Source organism: Coccidioides posadasii, chromosome 1, assembly GCF_018416015.2.
Source record: "Coccidioides posadasii str. Silveira chromosome 1, complete sequence".
NCBI lineage: Eukaryota > Fungi > Ascomycota > Eurotiomycetes > Onygenales > Onygenaceae > Coccidioides > Coccidioides posadasii.
Genome location: NC_089407.1, coordinates 1,813,699 through 1,831,148, shown reverse-complemented (window position 1 = coordinate 1,831,148; position 17,450 = coordinate 1,813,699). Strand labels below are relative to the sequence as shown.

Genomic DNA, 17,450 nt, shown 5'->3' with positions numbered 1-17,450 from the left:
TTCCTTTGACATGCGCTAATGGTTGGAAACGGCGCCTCGCCCTTTCATGCTCCTCTAGAGTTCGTTGTCTGAAGTCATTCTATCTTCGCCATCGCATCTTATCTTCATCTGCTATTCGCCTCAATACATCTACCGCGCCGAACGCGCTCCTCCTCCTCCATCCTCTGGTGATCCCGTACGTTCCCTGAGCTCAAGTCCATCCATCTGCATCCGGTTTCCGTCCATAGAGCTTCTGTACCGATAATCGCCGTCGTCCTGTCCAAGCGGTAGAGAACCGAGTTCCCACCTTCGAGACTCTATCCATTGATCCTTCAATGACGTGCGAGCGCTGTGGACGCGCTGCTTCCTGCACCGGGCCCTTTGCTTTCTGATTCTCTTCGAACGCGAGCCACTCCTCCTATTTATCACCTTTGAGCGCTTGGTGGCGTTGGGAAAAGGGAAAGACTGCTCAGATCATAATTGCTAGCTAGGTCATTTATTCCGCTTTTAACAGGTTCTTATTTACTTGATCTGCGTTGGCCACTGACATTTCTTATCCATCTTAGACTCCTCGGTTTGCTATCGGAGACGGTATTTCTTTTTTTATCAATACCCGCCAGATTCTTGCATCTTGTTTAGATTCGCCTAAGGTAAGGTTGCTATCTCATTAAGCAGTCGACGGTTTGCCGCTTCTTCGCATTGCCTTCCCCCGTCCCATTTGGCTAAGCAGCACCCCACGGCCCTCTCACATCATTCCGACCTCAGTTGCGCATGCGGCCGGCGCCTTTTCTGCCATGAGAATACCGGTTTATCTCAAGATTGCCGATTAGATCTTGGGTTCTTTCAACCGGGAGGGCAGATGTTTGCGCAATTATATCCTTGATACCCAGGTTTACTTTTGACAAACTGAAAAGTAAATAGCCACCCTGGCAGCCTGGCCTCTTTTTTATCGGGACTGTTTTATTGAGTCTCCCAGACTCTGTTCTGGGCAACTTCTTGTCCACCAGGCCCAGCTCTACGTATCCAGCCTGCCTATAGTGGCCCATTATGCTGCGGCTTTCGATTTGGGAGAGGATAAGAGCTTTTGTGTGTTTGACACTGTCTTTCTCATTTTGCCACGCAATACAGTCGCTATAGTGCAATATCGTTGCACGGGAATGCTGACTGTCTTGCGTTGCGCAATAAAAGCGGCTCCTATTGTTTTTCCTTCCTCATTTTCCATTCGCCTCTCTCCCTGTTTCTGGGACATTTTTGAGGGGGGAAAAAAGAAAAGTTAACTGACAGCATATGAACTAACATTGTTCTCATCATCATCAGATTCTCAGTTTACTGCCTATTTGTCTCCTGGCAGCTTCACCCCATCAACCTTTCGTCGCATCTTATTCGTCACAATTTTTTGTCGCATCTGTCATCTTACCTTTGGGCTCAGTTATTCTGGTTGCACAGATCCCTTCAGCGGAAGCTGGTGGGAATTTTTCCTTCTCCCCTTTTCACCGGTCTCCTCGCGCAGACCTTGTCAAATTTACGGCTACGCACGTCTTAAATCGGCCGCCGACATTGGGTATGTACCATATATCTCCACCACTGCCGCGTCGCGTCACCCTAACTCTTATTAGTCGATTGCCATCACTTGTGTTGGTTTGGTTTTTGGCTATTTTTCTAACCATATAATACCTGACAGGAGCTGTGTCCACCGCCATCATCATCACCAACACATGACATCGTATCACAACACTTGGGCAGCCGTTATACGCCTTCCTAATTTGACGCTGTCCTGTCTCGACTTTGGGTGAGCGGAGCGGTAGTCACTCTGATTCACTGCTGAGTTGCAGATAGCATCCGGTTTACCACTTTCGAGCATTTCACTTTTCTCTTTGAAAAGTCTCTCCAAAGCCCATTAGTTTCTTTCTTTCTTTTTTTCTTTGTACCTTTTCATTATCAGTGGATGAGGTTCTTATTCCTTTGGACATCGACAACCCTTCATCTCATCCCCATTTAGCCACTTTTCATCATGGCGGCGTCCAGCAAGACAAGTCAGTCATCCAAATCTTCGCATACTACGTATGCACCTACTCCGAACAACAATGCGTCAATGTTGTTAGAGAAAGGCCGGCAAGGTGGTCGGCGATCCACTCCAGACTCTGAAGCACTTGCCTCCTCCGAGGATGAAAACGATCACCACGGGCATACTCAAGCACAGCCGACTCCCGTTTCGAACACGACGCGACGTACCTCATGGCTGAACGAAATACCCAGCTCATTGCCCCGGAAAGCATCTTTAACCGCTACCAGCTCATTTTCTCCCGTGAACTCAAACCCCACCACACCGGCAACGGATCAAGGTGCCTGGGGTTCAGCAACGAGCCCAGGTCTCGCAAGCTCGGTTAACTGGGGTTCGACAGGAAATGGGTCCTTCCCATGGGGTACTGGGATATGGAATGCCGAGAACCGCAAAGAACCACCTTCAAGGTTGTCAGAAGTCCTCCAATCTCCCACCTCCATACACCCACCTAATTCGAGCTTCGGGTCTGCCGACGAGGTGATCAGCCCTACCTCGCGATCCGTCACGGAAGCATCTATACCTTTTGCGATACCTATCCATCCCACCCCCAAAACCTATCGTTCTCAGTCGTATTCTGTTGGACAGCTAGACCCAGAAACTACTCATATGATGCCGACCAAACCTACTGCGCCAGTGTCTGGAGCTCGCACCAGGAACAGTGCGCAATATTCTGTCCAGCGCCGCTCCTCACGGCCTAGCATACTCGGTGAGCTAGGACGTGACTCCGCCGTTCTGGGGCGTGTTCGGGAAGACGATGATGATATTAGCCCCAATGATTCTGAAGGCAATAATAATAATTGGTCTTCTAATCAGGCACGTACTATCGAGCAACTGACTTTAGAAAATGCACTTTTACGCCAAGCTGCTTCAAGCCAGCTTGAAGGCGTGCGATTTCGGGATCGAACCCTTTCTTCTACTTCGGCTAACAGTGGATATTCTATTGCTCAGGGCCATAAACTACACCCTATCCATGGAAGCGTCCCCGAGGAAAGCGATCTAGCGGTCGAAGACATGGATGAACTCGGCGAATTTCCCGGATATAATGCCTCGCGCAGTAACGCCAGGAGACGATTCAGCCTACACTCTGCTAATCTGGAAAAGCAGTTTCCTACTTTTACTTCTTTGGAGAATCGTACTTTGGAAAATATCAAGCGGGCTCAGTGGCAAAGTTCACTTGGTTTCGGCAGTATTAACGACGTTCCCCAGAGCCGTCGTCACTCTTTCGCGGATGTTCCCACGAGACAGGTCTCATCACTCTCCGGCTCGGCAGATTCCCAGCCTCCTGTCGGCACAGCTGTTAAGAAGCAGGACGAGGACGTTGGGAGCTATCCGGAAACTGGCTTAAGCGCTTCATCCACAGATAATCGTGAGTATCTCGCATCTCGTAACACTCAGTCCCTTGCCGAACGTGCAAAGGAACTGGAAGGTTTACGTGCTCGTCAATTTGCAGTTGCCTACTTTTCAGGTCATGATCTTTCAAACCGTGCAAATGAGCCTCCACCGTCGTCTGGAATATCGACAGCTTTGCATCAAGCATATGTTATGCCAAACGCTTTTGGCCGACAGCATGCAGCGTTAGCTCAGCCACATCAGAATCAGCAGCTCTTCGTCGTTACATTCAAATGTTATCGGGCAGATATTTTCTATATTCAGGAAGATACTGGACTGCAGGTTAAACCCGGGGATCTTGTCATTGTCGAAGCGGATCGTGGAACCGATCTTGGCACTGTTGCACATGCAAATGTGAGCTGGCAAAAGGCACGAGAGTTGAAGGAACATTATGCGGAGGAGCACTATAAATGGTTGATGATGTTTTCTCGCCAGAACCAGTCTGGGGCGCCTCATGCGGTGAATCCAAACGGTCATTCAGGCTTAAGTGGAAGTACAGTCGGCGGCATGGGGCCTCACAGTCAACATGCTGGACAGGAAAACCAGGGTGGTGATATTAAACCAAAATTGATTAAACGACTTGCACAGAACCACGAAATTCAGACTTTACGTGATAAAGAAGGAAATGAGGCCAAGGCAAAGCGTGTTTGCCAGCAAAAAGTTCTCGAGCACAGATTGAACATGGAGATCCTCGATGCCGAATTTCAAATGTATGCCCCGCCCACGCGTTCCTCATTGTTATGATCCTGCTGATATATTGCCAATAGGGACTGGAAGAAGCTTACTTTCTATTACTTTGCCGATACATATATCAACTTTAATTCGCTGGTTACGGATTTATTCAAGATTTACAAGACTAGGATTTGGATGTCTGCGATTAACCCTGCTTCTTTTGTCACGCCCACAACCGGTTTACAGGCTCTAGGAGGCCTTGGACCCCCATCCTCTCTGGGTTACGGTCAAGATCCACATGGAGATCGCCGTCGACCGCATGATTATAAGCAATATGGCGCAGGGATCAGCCAAGGATTGACTCCCGGAATTTTCACTGAGCCATTGAACAGAGAGACGGCTGGTCAAGGTGGGCCGATGCGCTCGCCTTATTTGGATTCTTATCAGTCCCTTGGAAGCGCTCGGCAACCGGAAGCTGGCTATAACGGTTATACGCATGGTTTGCAACCTCAGACCGATCCGTTTAGCTCCTACCCCTCCAACTATGGGATATCCGATCCGGGTACAGCTGGATTTGGAGCAGCAGGCATGCGCAGCGGTTATCCTGCACAGGAAGAATGGATGAACCGCTTCCAGGGCCTTTCGCTTGGCTCTTAATTGAAAAGAGCAGTTGGATCTCCGCTATTGGAACAGTCCGTGCTTCGAATGCTGTCCGCTTTGGCAATCCGTTGTTTCCGCTTCTTTTTATTCGCACCACTGCATCCGCATCCGCTATTAATGATATCTCGCGCCGCATTCTATTCTCCAGATTTACGGGTTTTAGTACCTAATATTTTTCTCTTCGGTTTTGCGGGTCATTTTCTTGCGCGTTTGTACCATCCTATCGTGCTTACATCGATTCTGGACATACAGGTGAACTAGATATACACTTGGCAACAGGCTGGCGCGAAAGGTGCTTATGATACGGACATTTAAACGGCTTTTTTGACTTCTCAGTCCTTTCGGAAACCACCGATAGATTATCTCGACCCATGATTAACGGATTGACATTTGCCTTAAAAACCACATTGGCACCACAGGCTCGTTTTTCTACTACAAATCACCTGCTCGATGCAAACTCTCGTTTTAGGGCTATTTTGCTCCTTGCATGTTCTAGTTCACCTTTCCACGACCTTCGCTTTACGGGATCGGTAAAGGGAATTGCAACATCATTTCCAGTACATTGGTTGCAGAGATTTTACAATGCTCTTATCTCCTGTTATCTAAGACTGGCCATTCCTTTATCATCGTTTCGTGTTTTCATATGGGGACATTATCAATCTGCCTGTGCAATATCTTGAATTTGGAACAAAATTGAGGATGAAAGGCTGTTTGAAAAATTGATAATGGACAGATTGACTCTCAAGACGGCAATGGAACTAAACCATCTGTTTTTCGATATGGCCAGGGAATTTCTTTTGGGATATCAAAGTCCTTAAGCTATGGACTCCCCGATTCTGCGGGACTCGCTTTGACTTCCAGACAGAACGGGAGGATACTCGAAGGATCTTTGGCACATCATGCTCTCTTTATGCTACTCTTTCTTAATTTGCTTTTGCGTGTACCTATATTTATCACTCCATGTATACTTATTGTCCTTCGTTTCCCCAGGCGCCGATGACGATTGCTTCGCCGGATCCAATTCTCAGATTTCCCTCTCCTTTTCTTATTATACCCCGTTCTTTTCTTTTCTTTTCAACATATTTTTCATCGGCACTAGAATGCTGACCAACATCAGAGAGATGGATTGGTCTATTGAAGCCACGATTGTCTCTCCAGTCCTTTCCGAATATTTGGTTTGTTATCAAAAGACGTGAATTTCTTATGTATCATGCCTTTGACTGCAAATTGGCTTCTTTATTCTGCTCGTTCCCTCCTCAGTTTGATATGCTCATTTTCCTTTTTCTCTAGTTCCCAAGAGTGTTTATCCAGATAGGAGCCGTATGCATACAATACATTTCTTATTGATTTCGATCCTGTGTACCTACTTGCTGATTAAATCACATGACCCTTATGGATTTCTTGATTCGGATATAGAGACGTCGATAAACGTCCGACCCTCTCTTTGAGGGCTTACCCACATTCAACTGATGTAAAGGTACCCAAGAGGATTAGCGTGGAGCCTCGCGTTATTGAAGCGATGACCCGTACTAAGCAGGCTGGTGAGCAATCAATCTAGAGATCTCGCTGGCGATGGTTTTATCAAGGCTAATCATACCTGAGTGGTAGCGGTGCGACCCCGTTGGGGAGGACGTAAGGCTACCTCGGCGACGGAAACGAGACCTACCGGGGGAATGTCACGTCGAGCTACGGGATATGCCGCTACTGATGATGATTACAATGACGATGATCTTCCAGAAAGTTACGACAACTCGCAGGATAGCGTAGACGAGGTGGAAGGGGTAAGGTAGAAAACCACCAGCAGTGGATATGCTCTATGTTTCTATGACTGAGAATCTTATTGCAACATCCAAGCTAACTGGGGGATGTAGGATCGCGGCACTTAATGCACTGCAAGCTGCAATGTCACGTGTAGAAAAGAATGATAACTTCGCGAAGACGTTTGAACTGAAAGTTCGCACAGAAGAAAAGAGGCTACTGGATATGTTGGATGAGGAACAAGTCAAAATGTAGGCTGATGGTGTTCTCTCTGAGAGGACTGTTCTGATTGCGTTAGATAGGCAATCGGAAGAGGAGCAGTTCCAGGCCCAATTTGAAACCCTTCTGAAGTCTGCTCTGGCACCGCTTTCCGGTCCAGCCAAGGATGTTCCGCATATTGACGAGGGCGAAAAGGACCCTGAGGCGCAGGGAGCAACCTCTTTCGCGAGCCACCCCCTCTATGTCGCGTCTAAAACCTTGCTTGAACGTTTGCACGCCGTGCTTGACGCGTGCGAGAGGGTCAATGACTATATCAGAGATATTGACCAGCTTCCAAATTTGGCAGAAGAATGGGAGAAGGACTACGTGGAAGCGCGACGACTTATTATAGCCGGCCGTGAAGCCTCCACGTTAGAGATTGAAAAAATGATCACGTATGACAAGGCTCGGGTAAACGGTGTCAATGGACTAGGAGGCAAAGCTTTGAAGAGAAAGAGGGATTCTGAGATGGATGAGAATCTGAAAGCCATGTTTGAAATGGGTAAGGCGGACGATGAGGAAGAGGAGGAGGATGGGAGTGAAATGGGGAAAGGACGAGAGGAGATACATGGATGGGGAATTACGGCGCATAGGCTTCGGAAAGGGCTGAGAGCGCTAATCAGCGCGTTCCCAGAGAGTGGTAAAAAAAGCTAAGGAAAGGAGGATATGAGACGTTAACTCAGCGGTAGGTTGTACCTGGCCGGACCAAGCACATGAAAACCACATAAGGAGATAAAAGGACTTAATTACTTAACTACCAACCTTTAGAAACTCTCTGAGAGTATTGCTAAAAGAAGATAGCTATTAGAAGTATCCTACCAATATTCAATATTCTTTCCCCAAGTTCTGTGCCCCATGAGAATGTAACTGGTAGTTGTGCAGCCAAGATCAAGCTTATAGGGAGGCTTTTCACCTCGGGTTTCTATAATACTCTTCTTGCTTCTTGCGGACAGTAATGGATGTTATGAAAGTAGTGACTCCGGAAGTTCAGGTGCGGTCGTCGTTTGGAATGCAAACGATTGCAAGTGCCGGTGTCGTAATCCTCCAGCTTCCAGTTTATTGTTGGCTAAAGAGGGGAGGGTTGCGTGCGCGAATTGTCCATGGATTCCTAGGAACCACAGAGAAGTTTGTATTGCAGCAGTGTTTAGCCTTGCTGGGCATATAGTCGCTGATGATTCAGAGAGTATGTTCTGAAATCTCTCAGGATTTTATATCCCAGAGTTTTTGGGCTCATTGGAGCGCTATGGCATCGAAGCGCCGTTTGTGAGACGGTCATTCCACTATACTCGAACCAGAACAATTCAGCCCAACGATAGAGAGTTTTAACCCAGCGGTCCAATTAATCCTGCGTGGGATGTGTAGAATTTAAATGTCTCTCAGGGTCTGGGATAGGCTTGGCAAGGCTCGCGCTAGTCATATCACGTGATTAGATGCCAAGCCACACTGCGCTCGCTTAAGCCGGATTAAGCGTTCCCACAGAAAGACTCGTTCGAGCGCGAGACGCATTGCACTGACAACGACAACCAGGGACGACCAACCCACGACGACAAGGTGAGATCTCCTGACAGCTAGTTGTGGCTGCTGTGTTTCCATGCTTTTATCCTTGTGCAAAATTGGAGCGTCAATTCCGTTTGCTGATCGCTTGATTTCACCTTGTCCAGATGGGTGCTCTTAAATATGTTGAAGAGCTTCAGCGCAAGAAGCAATCCGATGTGATGCGCTTCTTGCTGCGCGTACGATGCTGGGAGGTGAGATAATTCCCAACCGCGAGACCGAGAGCGAGCAAAAAAACAAAAGAGAGAGACCTGCTTTTCGGAGCCGGACCACTTTTCCTTCGAAATCCAAATACAATTTCTTCTGTGGCACACACGAAGAGAAGGAAAAGAGAGAATCTCGATTTTCTCGCTCTCTCTCTCTGTGTGTCTTGCTATACACTCGTTGAACATTGCTGAGAGTGCATCAATATAGCTTCGTCAACTCAATGTGATCCATCGTGCTTCTCGCCCCTCTCGTCCCGATAAGGCTCGCCGTCTCGGATACAAGGCTAAGCAGGGTTATGTTATCTACCGTGTCCGTGTGCGCCGTGGTGGACGCAAGCGACCTGCCCCCAAGGGTGCTACTTATGGTATGTACTTGATTCACACGTCTGGCAGCAATATCGACTCTAATACCGTTATCTTTTTTTCCCTCAAGGCAAACCCACCAACCACGGTGTCAACCAGCTCAAATACCAGCGTTCCCTCAAGGCTACTGCCGAGGAGCGCGTTGGCAAGCGCTGCGCTAACCTCCGTGTCCTCAACTCCTACTGGATCAACGAGGACTCTACCTACAAGTACTTTGAGGTCATTCTCGTCGATCCTCAGCACAAGGCTATCCGTCGTGATCCTCGCATCAACTGGATCGTGAAGCCAGTTCACAAGGTACGCTTCGAATTGATTGTTGCCAAAGAGCGCAAATAGAACACCTTACTAATACACTAATTTAGCACCGCGAATGCCGTGGTCTCACTGCAACTGGCAAGAAATCCCGCGGTCTCAACAAGGGACACCGCTACAACAAGACCACCGCCGGCAGACGGAAGACCTGGAAGCGACACAATACCCTCAGCCTCTGGAGATACCGATAAACGTAACGCCTTTCGATTGTGTTTCGTTACGTTGGTGGAGTCGGTTTTTATGGGCGTGCATGCAACTCTTTTTCAAATACTTTGTTTGCTGGGAAAAAGTCGTCAGCTACCTCGTCACCCCATTACATGTGCATGGGCCTGATATGGATATTAAATGAGATAGCAAGGAATGACAAAGATGATCATCTTCTTTGCTGATACGATAATTGTAATGTCAACAAAATTTTCAAAGTAAATTTCCTTATCCCTTTAGAAGTTGGGCTGCAAGGAAAATGAGACGCTTATTATAAAATACAATCCTTTTATTCCCAAGAAAGAAAAAAAAAATTCCTAAATTTGACACTATTGTCGGAGTAAAAGTAGCTGAAGAAATGTGTCCAGCACATGGCAACTCCTCAAGAGTGCTCCGAACTCTACCGGGAGCATGTTCTTTGGAAAACGGACTTGTACATCGAAGAAGAAAAAAGTTCTGATCTTTTCGTGAAAATATAACTCTGCCGCTGTAAGGAGCGAGCGCGACGAATTATCTATCGTTAGACTAGGTAGTAACAGTATGTTCGAACAGAGACTGGAAACGCTACCGAATTTAGGTACCTCATACGAAAAAAGAGGCTATTATTCGATGCTTTCTCTGAACAGCATCGAATGAAATTTCGGAGCGTCGGTCTACTGAGTGGTATAAAGGCATCATATCACGGGTGCTTCCCAATTATCTCGTTTCATCCTCATCACAGCAGCTTGCTTGTGGGGAAAGGTCACTTCTCCATCTTTATAGAAGCCTGCTGTATGAAGGCTAGAAATTAACCTATGGACACGATGTAAGTTAGCAAAGATGGTTACTCTAGGGATAGAATAATATCCAAATTCGGAGAGCGGAATAGTATGGATTTGGTGGAGCCGCTCACCTCTCATTGTCAACTCTAGGCTCCAGGATGACATTCTCCGTCCGATTATCCGCCAGCCAGCAGTAGTGTACCAGTGCACTCAACCATATCTGTACTCGATGTGAACTCCGGTACTCCTCTTCGCCAATTAAGCAGTGGAACCCACGATCCCAATTGCCCACTGGAGACAGGAGCAGCTTTGCTATATTTGCCTCCTTTATCCAATAAATCTCAAAATACCCAAACGGCTTGCCATCCCAACAACCCAAGGCGGGAAATGAGAAGGTGGACGTGAGTTGCTTCCGCAGGAAAGCATCTTGAATCGAGCGCGGGCCAGCTGCGCCCCAAGCAGCATTAATGCGTGGATTGTTCATCCACCTGTGTAAGACGTCAAGATCTGATTCATTTTCTGATCTGGGCGAGACAGAACCCGCTGTTATCATGTCAGCGATGGATGTTGCGCTTGCGGACTTGCGATGGCGTATGTTCAAGTCACTTAACATGACCGACTCTCTCGCCTTGAGAACTGGGACACGGAAGGACAGCGTCTGCGCTACACTGCGAATATAGCGGACATAGAACGTTTCTCCTTGCCTGGGTGGTTTAGGACGGATGGGATGGCGTGTTCCGTTTGTGAAAGTATAGAGTGGAGGAGCGGGAGGGAAAAAGGTTGGCAAGTGACTTCCAGAGTAAAATGGGCCACCAGGCATAGATGGGTTGAAAGGAACATTTTCCGGGCCTAGAAGAGCAGCTGCAGACGTAGGGGATGTCGTTGATATGCTACCACTGGGGGGAGAGTCCGGGCGAGAAAAGTGTGGTATATCGATAACCGGTGGCACTGACACGGGCTGCAACGTGAAAAGGAAGATTCTAGGATCCAATTGCCAGAACCTACGACGACTGACGTACATTTCTTTCCAGCCATCCTGATAATCAGGATCGGCGGGATCGAGACCCACGGACGAATCCTCAGATGTCACTAAGCCCATTCGCTCCAGTTTTTGCATCAGATTGCGACCTTTAAGGACACCTTCTCGTTTGATATACACACGCCACTCTCCCTTTGGGCGGCCAGGCTCGGGTGTCAACGCGGATTCAGGGGTGGAGACATGTCGATTTGGCTCTGGTAAATGAAAATACCACCAAAGGGTTGCCCAGAGCATCATCGCAATCTGCCGTGTGGGCGATGAGGGCGATTTGAAGTCCCGACTTGAAGGAAAGAATAGGGAAGAGATGAAAAGGCAATCACGGTCAAGGGTCGGTTTTGTAAAGCGAAATGAACGGCTTCGGGGGGTGCGTCTATTCTCCCTGGACGGGCTTTGAGGCCTTGAGCCAGAGCCTGGGCGGGAGAGGCCCGACGAGGAATTGCCAGAATTGGAGGGAGATTCGGGTCGGCATTCCTCACTTGTCGGAGAAAACCTTTCGGTATGTACGACTATATTCCATCCCGGTGGTAGGGTTGAATGGCTGATGTTGATTTCGTTGTGCTTGAATGTCATTCCCCCGAAGACGGGGGTGACGGTGTACACATAACCGTTGGGAAGGAAAATTGGCTCAGTTGGCATTGACTCCGTAGGTGAAGGTTTGACAATGCCTCGATTCTCGAGTTGTGCACTGAGGCAAAGGGTAGGTCTTCAAGGGACGTTTATATCCCTTTTGTATGAAACAATAGTGACTTAATCATGAAGCGAACAACGATCATGTTGCGACTGGGGCAAATTGGAAGGATCTCTCTGCATTTCCCGTCATCTTTCATTTCTGCTCATCCGTGGGATATTTCAGCGGGTAGGAAAAATCTGCTTGATCGGACGATACCAGCCGGGAGGAATGACATCATTGCACGAGACGGCAGCCACATCCGGTCTTTGTGGCGCCCATGCCTCTCATTGGTTGACAGTCGAGTTAGCCGACTCCCCATAAAAACATCCAAGCCCATCCCGATGTGAATACGTGGTTGAGGTTTTGGGGCGGGTGCACAGTAAGGGGAGGGGGGAGAAGGGGGGTGTGACAATTTTGGTTCCAAATCCGTAGTAACATACGGAGTTCGTGAGCAGAAGAGGGCTTGTTTTATGGCTGTACTGCAAATAATTAGCGGATAATGTTCCGTACTCCATATACGGAGGAGCATGGAGGATGCCCTTTTTTTCGAGGCGACTTACCGTGCACGAGCCACGAGGACGGGCCACGTGTTAGTTGATAATCAGCTGCACAGTTTATCCGCGGCTAATCTGCGCTTCCCGCTTAGCTTTGCCGGTGCGACGATTTTGAGCACGAGAGCAGAGTTCTGGTGGCTTAGCAAACCTGGCATGGCTCACTATTGGAATCAGATTGTTCATCGAGAAAATGATCATCATGATCAAAACAGTATTGTGATTTAATTATCAATGTGTGAGACTGGGTCGGTGTTGGAGCTGATGTGAATGAAATCTGCGCGCTGGAGTGATACATCATACACATTGCTCTACATTTTGGCAACGCAAACAGAAAGTCAATGGGCTCTATCGAAAATCGTTGTGCGACCCCAGGGTCCACGACAACTTGAGGCTAGAAGGCAGTAGAGGTTGTGAAAAGGAAAACACTGACAGGATACTTTTCCAGGCAATACTAACCCCGTCTCTAGCGGGTGCCTGCTTCTCGCAATTCCCCAGTGCATTGTGTAAGTTGCACACCGAACCTCCACTGAGAGTCCATGGTGCCAATGGACCCTGCTTTGGAATGCTTGAGATGGCTCAGTCAGCATTATTTCATAGTATGGGAACGTTCCCTTTAAATTGTTTTGATATCCAAGGCCTTTTCATCTTTTAACTTTTCTAATTAATGGGCATAAAAGTAGTTTTAGACCACGTTTCCGGTTGCATTGGCTTGGATTTGGAAGAAGCGCACGATAGATGTTACTGTGGTGTTTGAGGGTAACATAAGGCCGTATACATACAGCCTGAAGATCGCCGGGAGCCAAGAACCCATTTCTAGGGGCCAAGCTTTAGAGGAGTCCGGGAAGGAAACCAGGACCCAAGCAAGTCCAGGCCTTGGACCAAAATGTTTTATGATGTGGATGAATATGTACGGCGGTGGATTCGCACCTCCACATCAGCCATGCAACATTAGCAGCTCGAGCCCAATATGTTGTGCTCTTCCAGGCCAGTGATCATCCTCCTATGGCTTACCCTCTTCCTCCCCCTGGGACCATGGCACCAACTCTGCGCTGGCCAATCAGTTTCCTTTGTGAACAACCCAGAGAAAACGATCTTCGAGGCCCAAGCTCCTGAGGAACCCCCGAACAGCCTGGACAAAGTTCCCGGAAATAATCCAGCATACTTCTGCAAGTCTAGCTCGCCCTTTCAAGTTCACGAGTTCATCCTGCTTCCTAATCCACCAAAGCCGTAAATGCACCCTTTTCCTTCTGACCATATCCCTTCACCTATTCCTTTCTGTAGAACTACATACTCCCGTGATACGATCATAATTTCTATCAAACTGATATACATACTTCTCCTCCTTTACAAATATAGGTCGCTCCAACACTTTGCCTACCTAACCGGCTGGGTCCCGCACATTCGCGATCTCGAACTTATCAGGCTGTCTTTCACAATCTGGTCCGGCCACTTCAAGCGCTATGGCCCGTATGAATATCGCTTAAGCGAGGTCCCGTGGATCCGTATCCGACAGAATTTCTTGCTCCGAGAGTACATGGCGCCGGGCTGGGCCGAGTTGCTTGCCGAAAATATGCTAGCAGGAAAAAATGTCGAAGACGGATCGTATCGGGTTCATGCAGAATTGCTGTTGCCAAATCGGACCTCTTTATTGTGCATGGTTGCCGACCTGGTCATCAGGGATGGGACCATGGAGTTTTGATGGATGACCGCATTGCTCGGGAGTTGTAAGGATGGTTTTAAGCTTTGGTTCCCTTTACACCTGTCGAGGAATGGGGCGTTCGGGGCTTCTAAGCATATTATTATTGGCGCTGTCGGGTGCTGACCTGACTATGTGTATACGTTGCAGCGGATAGGGTTTGTTGGCCGCTTGCATCCGCTCAATAGATCAACTAAAATTCTGATATCGTTGTTCAAATATTTCTTTCTCTGGCAAGATAGAGGATATCCACTCCCACGACCAAGTCCATCAAAATTAATCCCACACATTTATATATAACGTTACCTTTTTGGAGCCATTCAACAAGTCCCTTGTCGGGCGGATCTCCCGTCTTTTCCGTTGCACCCTTGACCATTAGCAGCTTTTCAATTTCGACTAGTTGCCGGGGTGACAATCCTCCGCTGAAGTCATGATCTTAAACCCGAGACTTGAACCCGTGCTCGCGGGTAGAAACATTGTGGTCAGTCCATTCTTTCTGCATATCGTGTACCTTGTGGCTGATTCTCTGAGAAGCAACCCGGGATCCTGATTTCCGGTGGAGTATGTCCTCAATGCTTCTGCAAGATTCGCTTGTAATTTTCGAATTTCATCTCCGGTTAGTGATAGGAGAAGGGATCGAACGTCATGATTGCTGAGGACCGTCAGGGGCATGACGATCTTAGTCCTCGCTGGTAATGCAAAGCATTAGCAATCGATATTTATCCACGGAGGAGTCTGGAGCTGTCCACTTACCGCATTTCAGTGTAGAACTACTTCGTTTCCGTGTCCTGCTCGCAGGGATAGTTCTGAGCATTAGGTTAACATTGCGGATGGCCGTCCGAAGCCTTCCAAAACACGTGGCCTGCGTGACGTCAGGGGTAACTTACACCAGCCCCGGCGATAGAGTGAGCGACAGCAGATTGAAGTAAAGGTAGCGGCTTATCGAACAATGCTCGAGTCTGGGGGCTATTGGGCTCATTCCAGCAAGAGTGAACGCTGCTACGAAACCCAACCGCACTGTAAAATGTGAAGATACGGGATTCTAGTTTCTAACTAGTGGTTATATATGCCCCAAGAATTCCCACAAACACACACATATTATGTTAGGTATAGACATCATGAGGAAAAACTGCACTGGTATCTGCCCCGCGTGCATTAACAAACGACAGCAATGGCCTTGGAACTTAAAAAGGACCGCATTAATGCCCAACTGAGCATCAACAAAGGAGAAAGCAGCCAAAGGGATTTCACCAACTGTGTCAGAACTTTCATACAGAAAAATTAAGAGAAAACAGAAAGAAAAGAGGAGAAAAGGGAAGGGAAGAAAATGATAGTAACTAAAACACCGGCTGATTATTAGAAAGGAAAAGCAGTCACAGCAGGAATAAACGAAAGAAAAAAAAAAAAGAAAAGCATGCCTCCGGTAAAATTTTGCATAGATATTCTTAAGCCCCCCACATTTCTTCATCGCTCATTACCAGGTCTGCTTCTGTTTGCACTCGCGTTCCGTTCTTCCTTTCCATTTTCTTTCGCTCCTGTCGCGTAATCATACGACTTGGGGTCAAAGGTGTGATAGGAGTGAACGGCATATATGGACTATATGGCGTCCGTGGAATACCGGTTCGAGGTCCAAGAGGGCCAAGAATACTATCTCGCCTTTCGACAATCGTGGTCTTGGTAGGCGGGGCACTCATGGGCCCATTGTTGAATGCACGAAATGGAAGCGTGGAAGTGCTACTGCCCGCACTGCGGAGATTAAGATGCGGAGGCCCGCTGAAAGTGCTATCAACGGAAGCGTTCCGGGGATGTTCGAGTCTCGGACTCTTCGCTTTCGCCTTTTCTTGCTGTTCTTGTATAGGATTGAGTGGTGGAGGTCCCGGATGGTAGATACGTGGAGAAAGAGGTTGGTTTTCGGGATAACTCGGGGTCGTTACTTCTGGAGAAAGAATTGGAGGTGATATTGGCAGATTTCGAACCGATTCTCGACGTACTTTGCGAGATTTGGAACTCAAAAAGGATAAGGCGGAGAGTCTAGATGGCTTATCATTGCGAGGCGAGAATGGAGATTTTTGGGGCTCTGGGGTTGCTACACAGGAGTGCTGGGGAGAGTGTGGTTGTGGTGGTAGCTGTATGTGGAGCTGCTTTCGTCGTTGTTGTTCTTGGAAGTGCGGTCGGTGAGGTTCTGGGTAGACAGGTGAAGGTAGTTCTCGTGACAGTGGAGACATAGGAGACACAGGAGAGAGAGACTGGAATGATTGCTGCCGCTGTCTCAGGTGTTTGCCGTCAGGGTGATTGTCTAGCGGGGGATGTGCCTGGCGAGGTGACCTCGGTGAGTTACCTCCATTCGACTCGGCCTCTGCGGCTCGTTGGGCATCATGCTCCATGACAGCTGCATACAGTCTTTCCATCTCTGCTTGAGCTTTCATACGGTCGGCTCGTACGATATTTTCGTCCACCGTGGATATACTCTCGGCCCTAGGAGAAACAGGGGATTCTCCTCGAGACCAAGGCATGTTGAAGGATCGATTTTTGGTCTTTTGAGGGCTTGGCCAACACTCGCTTTCTGTTCCACTCATAGGACTAGGCCAGGTATTTTTGGATGATTGCGGAATTTGGAGAGAGATTGCGTTCACCGGTGCACTGAGCGGTTTGAGCATCTCCATCTCCAGTGTTCGATTCGATTGCTGAGCGCCTCTCCGAAGGCGTCTACCCACAGTGAGGAGACAGCCCAGGAAAACGGATACAATTAGAACGTAGGCTCCAACAATAGCAACAATCTCTCGCCAAAGCAGACTTAAATCGCGAACGGCCGAGGCTGACAGCGGCGGACCCTCTTCAGGCGGTGGAGCTGGATCATTCGCGATCTCGAAGTGCCAGAGCGAATTGGGTCGGCCTGCGGTCGGTACAGCGAAGAGGGCTTGAAGGAGCAATGCGAGCATGGAAGATGTGGGAAGAGAAAGAAGAGTCGGAAAGGGACCTGACATGTCGCGACTCGGTTGTTTTTGTTATTCCATGCTCTCTCCTGGATGTATCAGACGCACTCCTCGTGACACCCGCGGGCGGGGGTTGAGGATTACCACTCTAAGGGGCCGAAACTGAGACTATAAACTGATGCGGCCGTCGATCGGCGTCCAATCCGTCGTGAGAAGACTGGTTTCCAGCATGAAATGAGGAGATTGAGGTGGGTTGAGACCTGGATGTCTCCTGCACGGGTTGGGAGAATTCGGGAAAGCGGTGTTTTCAAGGTCCAATGAAGAGGTCCAGGGCCGCTCGTATCGTCAGCCGGCTTCGAGGGGCGGAAAAAAGCAAGGTC

At 48.4% G+C, this 17,450-nt stretch overlaps 8 protein-coding genes across 8 annotated transcripts; 5 read left to right on the top strand and 3 right to left on the bottom strand.

Moving 5' to 3' along the window:
- Positions 1–1,863: 1,863 nt before the first annotated feature.
- D8B26_000528 (uncharacterized protein) lies at positions 1,864–4,759 on the top strand (the record flags this gene model as incomplete). Its single annotated transcript, XM_066123255.1, has 2 exons — positions 1,864–4,140; positions 4,198–4,759. The coding sequence occupies exons 1-2, from the start codon at positions 1,991–1,993 to the stop codon at positions 4,757–4,759; spliced, it is 2,712 nt and encodes a 903-aa protein (XP_065979329.1). The 5' UTR covers positions 1,864–1,990.
- A 374-nt stretch (positions 4,760–5,133) lies between these two features.
- On the top strand, positions 5,134–5,442 carry D8B26_000527 (uncharacterized protein; the record flags this gene model as incomplete). Its single annotated transcript, XM_066123254.1, has 1 exon — positions 5,134–5,442. One exon carries the CDS (start codon positions 5,134–5,136, stop codon positions 5,440–5,442), a length of 309 nt encoding a protein of 102 aa, XP_065979328.1.
- Positions 5,443–6,281: 839 nt separating this feature from the next.
- Positions 6,282–7,502, top strand: D8B26_000526 (uncharacterized protein; the record flags this gene model as incomplete). The annotated part of the gene is made up of 4 exons (XM_066123253.1): positions 6,282–6,303; positions 6,371–6,548; positions 6,634–6,771; positions 6,823–7,502. 4 exons carry the CDS (start codon positions 6,282–6,284, stop codon positions 7,430–7,432), a joined length of 948 nt encoding a protein of 315 aa, XP_065979327.1. The 3' UTR covers positions 7,433–7,502.
- Positions 7,503–8,262: 760 nt separating this feature from the next.
- On the top strand, positions 8,263–9,613 carry RPL15 (60S ribosomal protein eL15). The gene is made up of 5 exons (XM_003071338.2): positions 8,263–8,329; positions 8,440–8,526; positions 8,747–8,903; positions 8,972–9,198; positions 9,264–9,613. The coding sequence occupies exons 2-5, from the start codon at positions 8,440–8,442 to the stop codon at positions 9,402–9,404; spliced, it is 612 nt and encodes a 203-aa protein (XP_003071384.1). The 5' UTR covers positions 8,263–8,329; the 3' UTR covers positions 9,405–9,613.
- A 406-nt stretch (positions 9,614–10,019) lies between these two features.
- Positions 10,020–12,331, bottom strand: D8B26_000524 (uncharacterized protein). Its single transcript, XM_003071337.2, has 2 exons — positions 10,310–12,331; positions 10,020–10,209 (listed from the first exon to the last, which is right to left on the bottom strand). Exons 1-2 carry the CDS (start codon positions 11,851–11,853, stop codon positions 10,092–10,094), a joined length of 1,662 nt encoding a protein of 553 aa, XP_003071383.1. The 5' UTR covers positions 11,854–12,331; the 3' UTR covers positions 10,020–10,091.
- A 1,341-nt stretch (positions 12,332–13,672) lies between these two features.
- On the top strand, positions 13,673–14,140 carry D8B26_000523 (uncharacterized protein; the record flags this gene model as incomplete). The annotated part of the gene is made up of 1 exon (XM_003071336.2): positions 13,673–14,140. One exon carries the CDS (start codon positions 13,673–13,675, stop codon positions 14,138–14,140), a length of 468 nt encoding a protein of 155 aa, XP_003071382.2.
- A 393-nt stretch (positions 14,141–14,533) lies between these two features.
- D8B26_000522 (uncharacterized protein) lies at positions 14,534–15,116 on the bottom strand (the record flags this gene model as incomplete). The annotated part of the gene is made up of 3 exons (XM_003071335.2): positions 14,534–14,826; positions 14,891–14,943; positions 15,025–15,116. The coding sequence occupies 3 exons, from the start codon at positions 15,114–15,116 to the stop codon at positions 14,534–14,536; spliced, it is 438 nt and encodes a 145-aa protein (XP_003071381.2).
- Positions 15,117–15,292: 176 nt separating this feature from the next.
- Positions 15,293–17,076, bottom strand: D8B26_000521 (uncharacterized protein; the record flags this gene model as incomplete). Its single annotated transcript, XM_066123252.1, has 2 exons — positions 15,293–15,320; positions 15,596–17,076. The coding sequence occupies 2 exons, from the start codon at positions 17,074–17,076 to the stop codon at positions 15,293–15,295; spliced, it is 1,509 nt and encodes a 502-aa protein (XP_065979326.1).
- Between the last annotated feature and the right edge of the window lie 374 nt (positions 17,077–17,450).

Coding starts and splice junctions, on each gene's coding strand:
- D8B26_000524 (XM_003071337.2), bottom strand. CDS start 11,853: ATGCCAACTGAGCCAATTTTCCTTCCCAACGGTTATGTGTACACCGTC. Junction 10,210..10,309: donor CCTAGAGTTGACAATGAGAG/GTGAGCGGCTCC, acceptor TCGTGTCCATAG/GTTAATTTCTAGCCTTCATA.
- RPL15 (XM_003071338.2), top strand. CDS start 8,440: ATGGGTGCTCTTAAATATGTTGAAGAGCTTCAGCGCAAGAAGCAATCC. Junction 8,527..8,746: donor TGCGCGTACGATGCTGGGAG/GTGAGATAATTC, acceptor GCATCAATATAG/CTTCGTCAACTCAATGTGAT. Junction 9,199..9,263: donor TCGTGAAGCCAGTTCACAAG/GTACGCTTCGAA, acceptor ACACTAATTTAG/CACCGCGAATGCCGTGGTCT.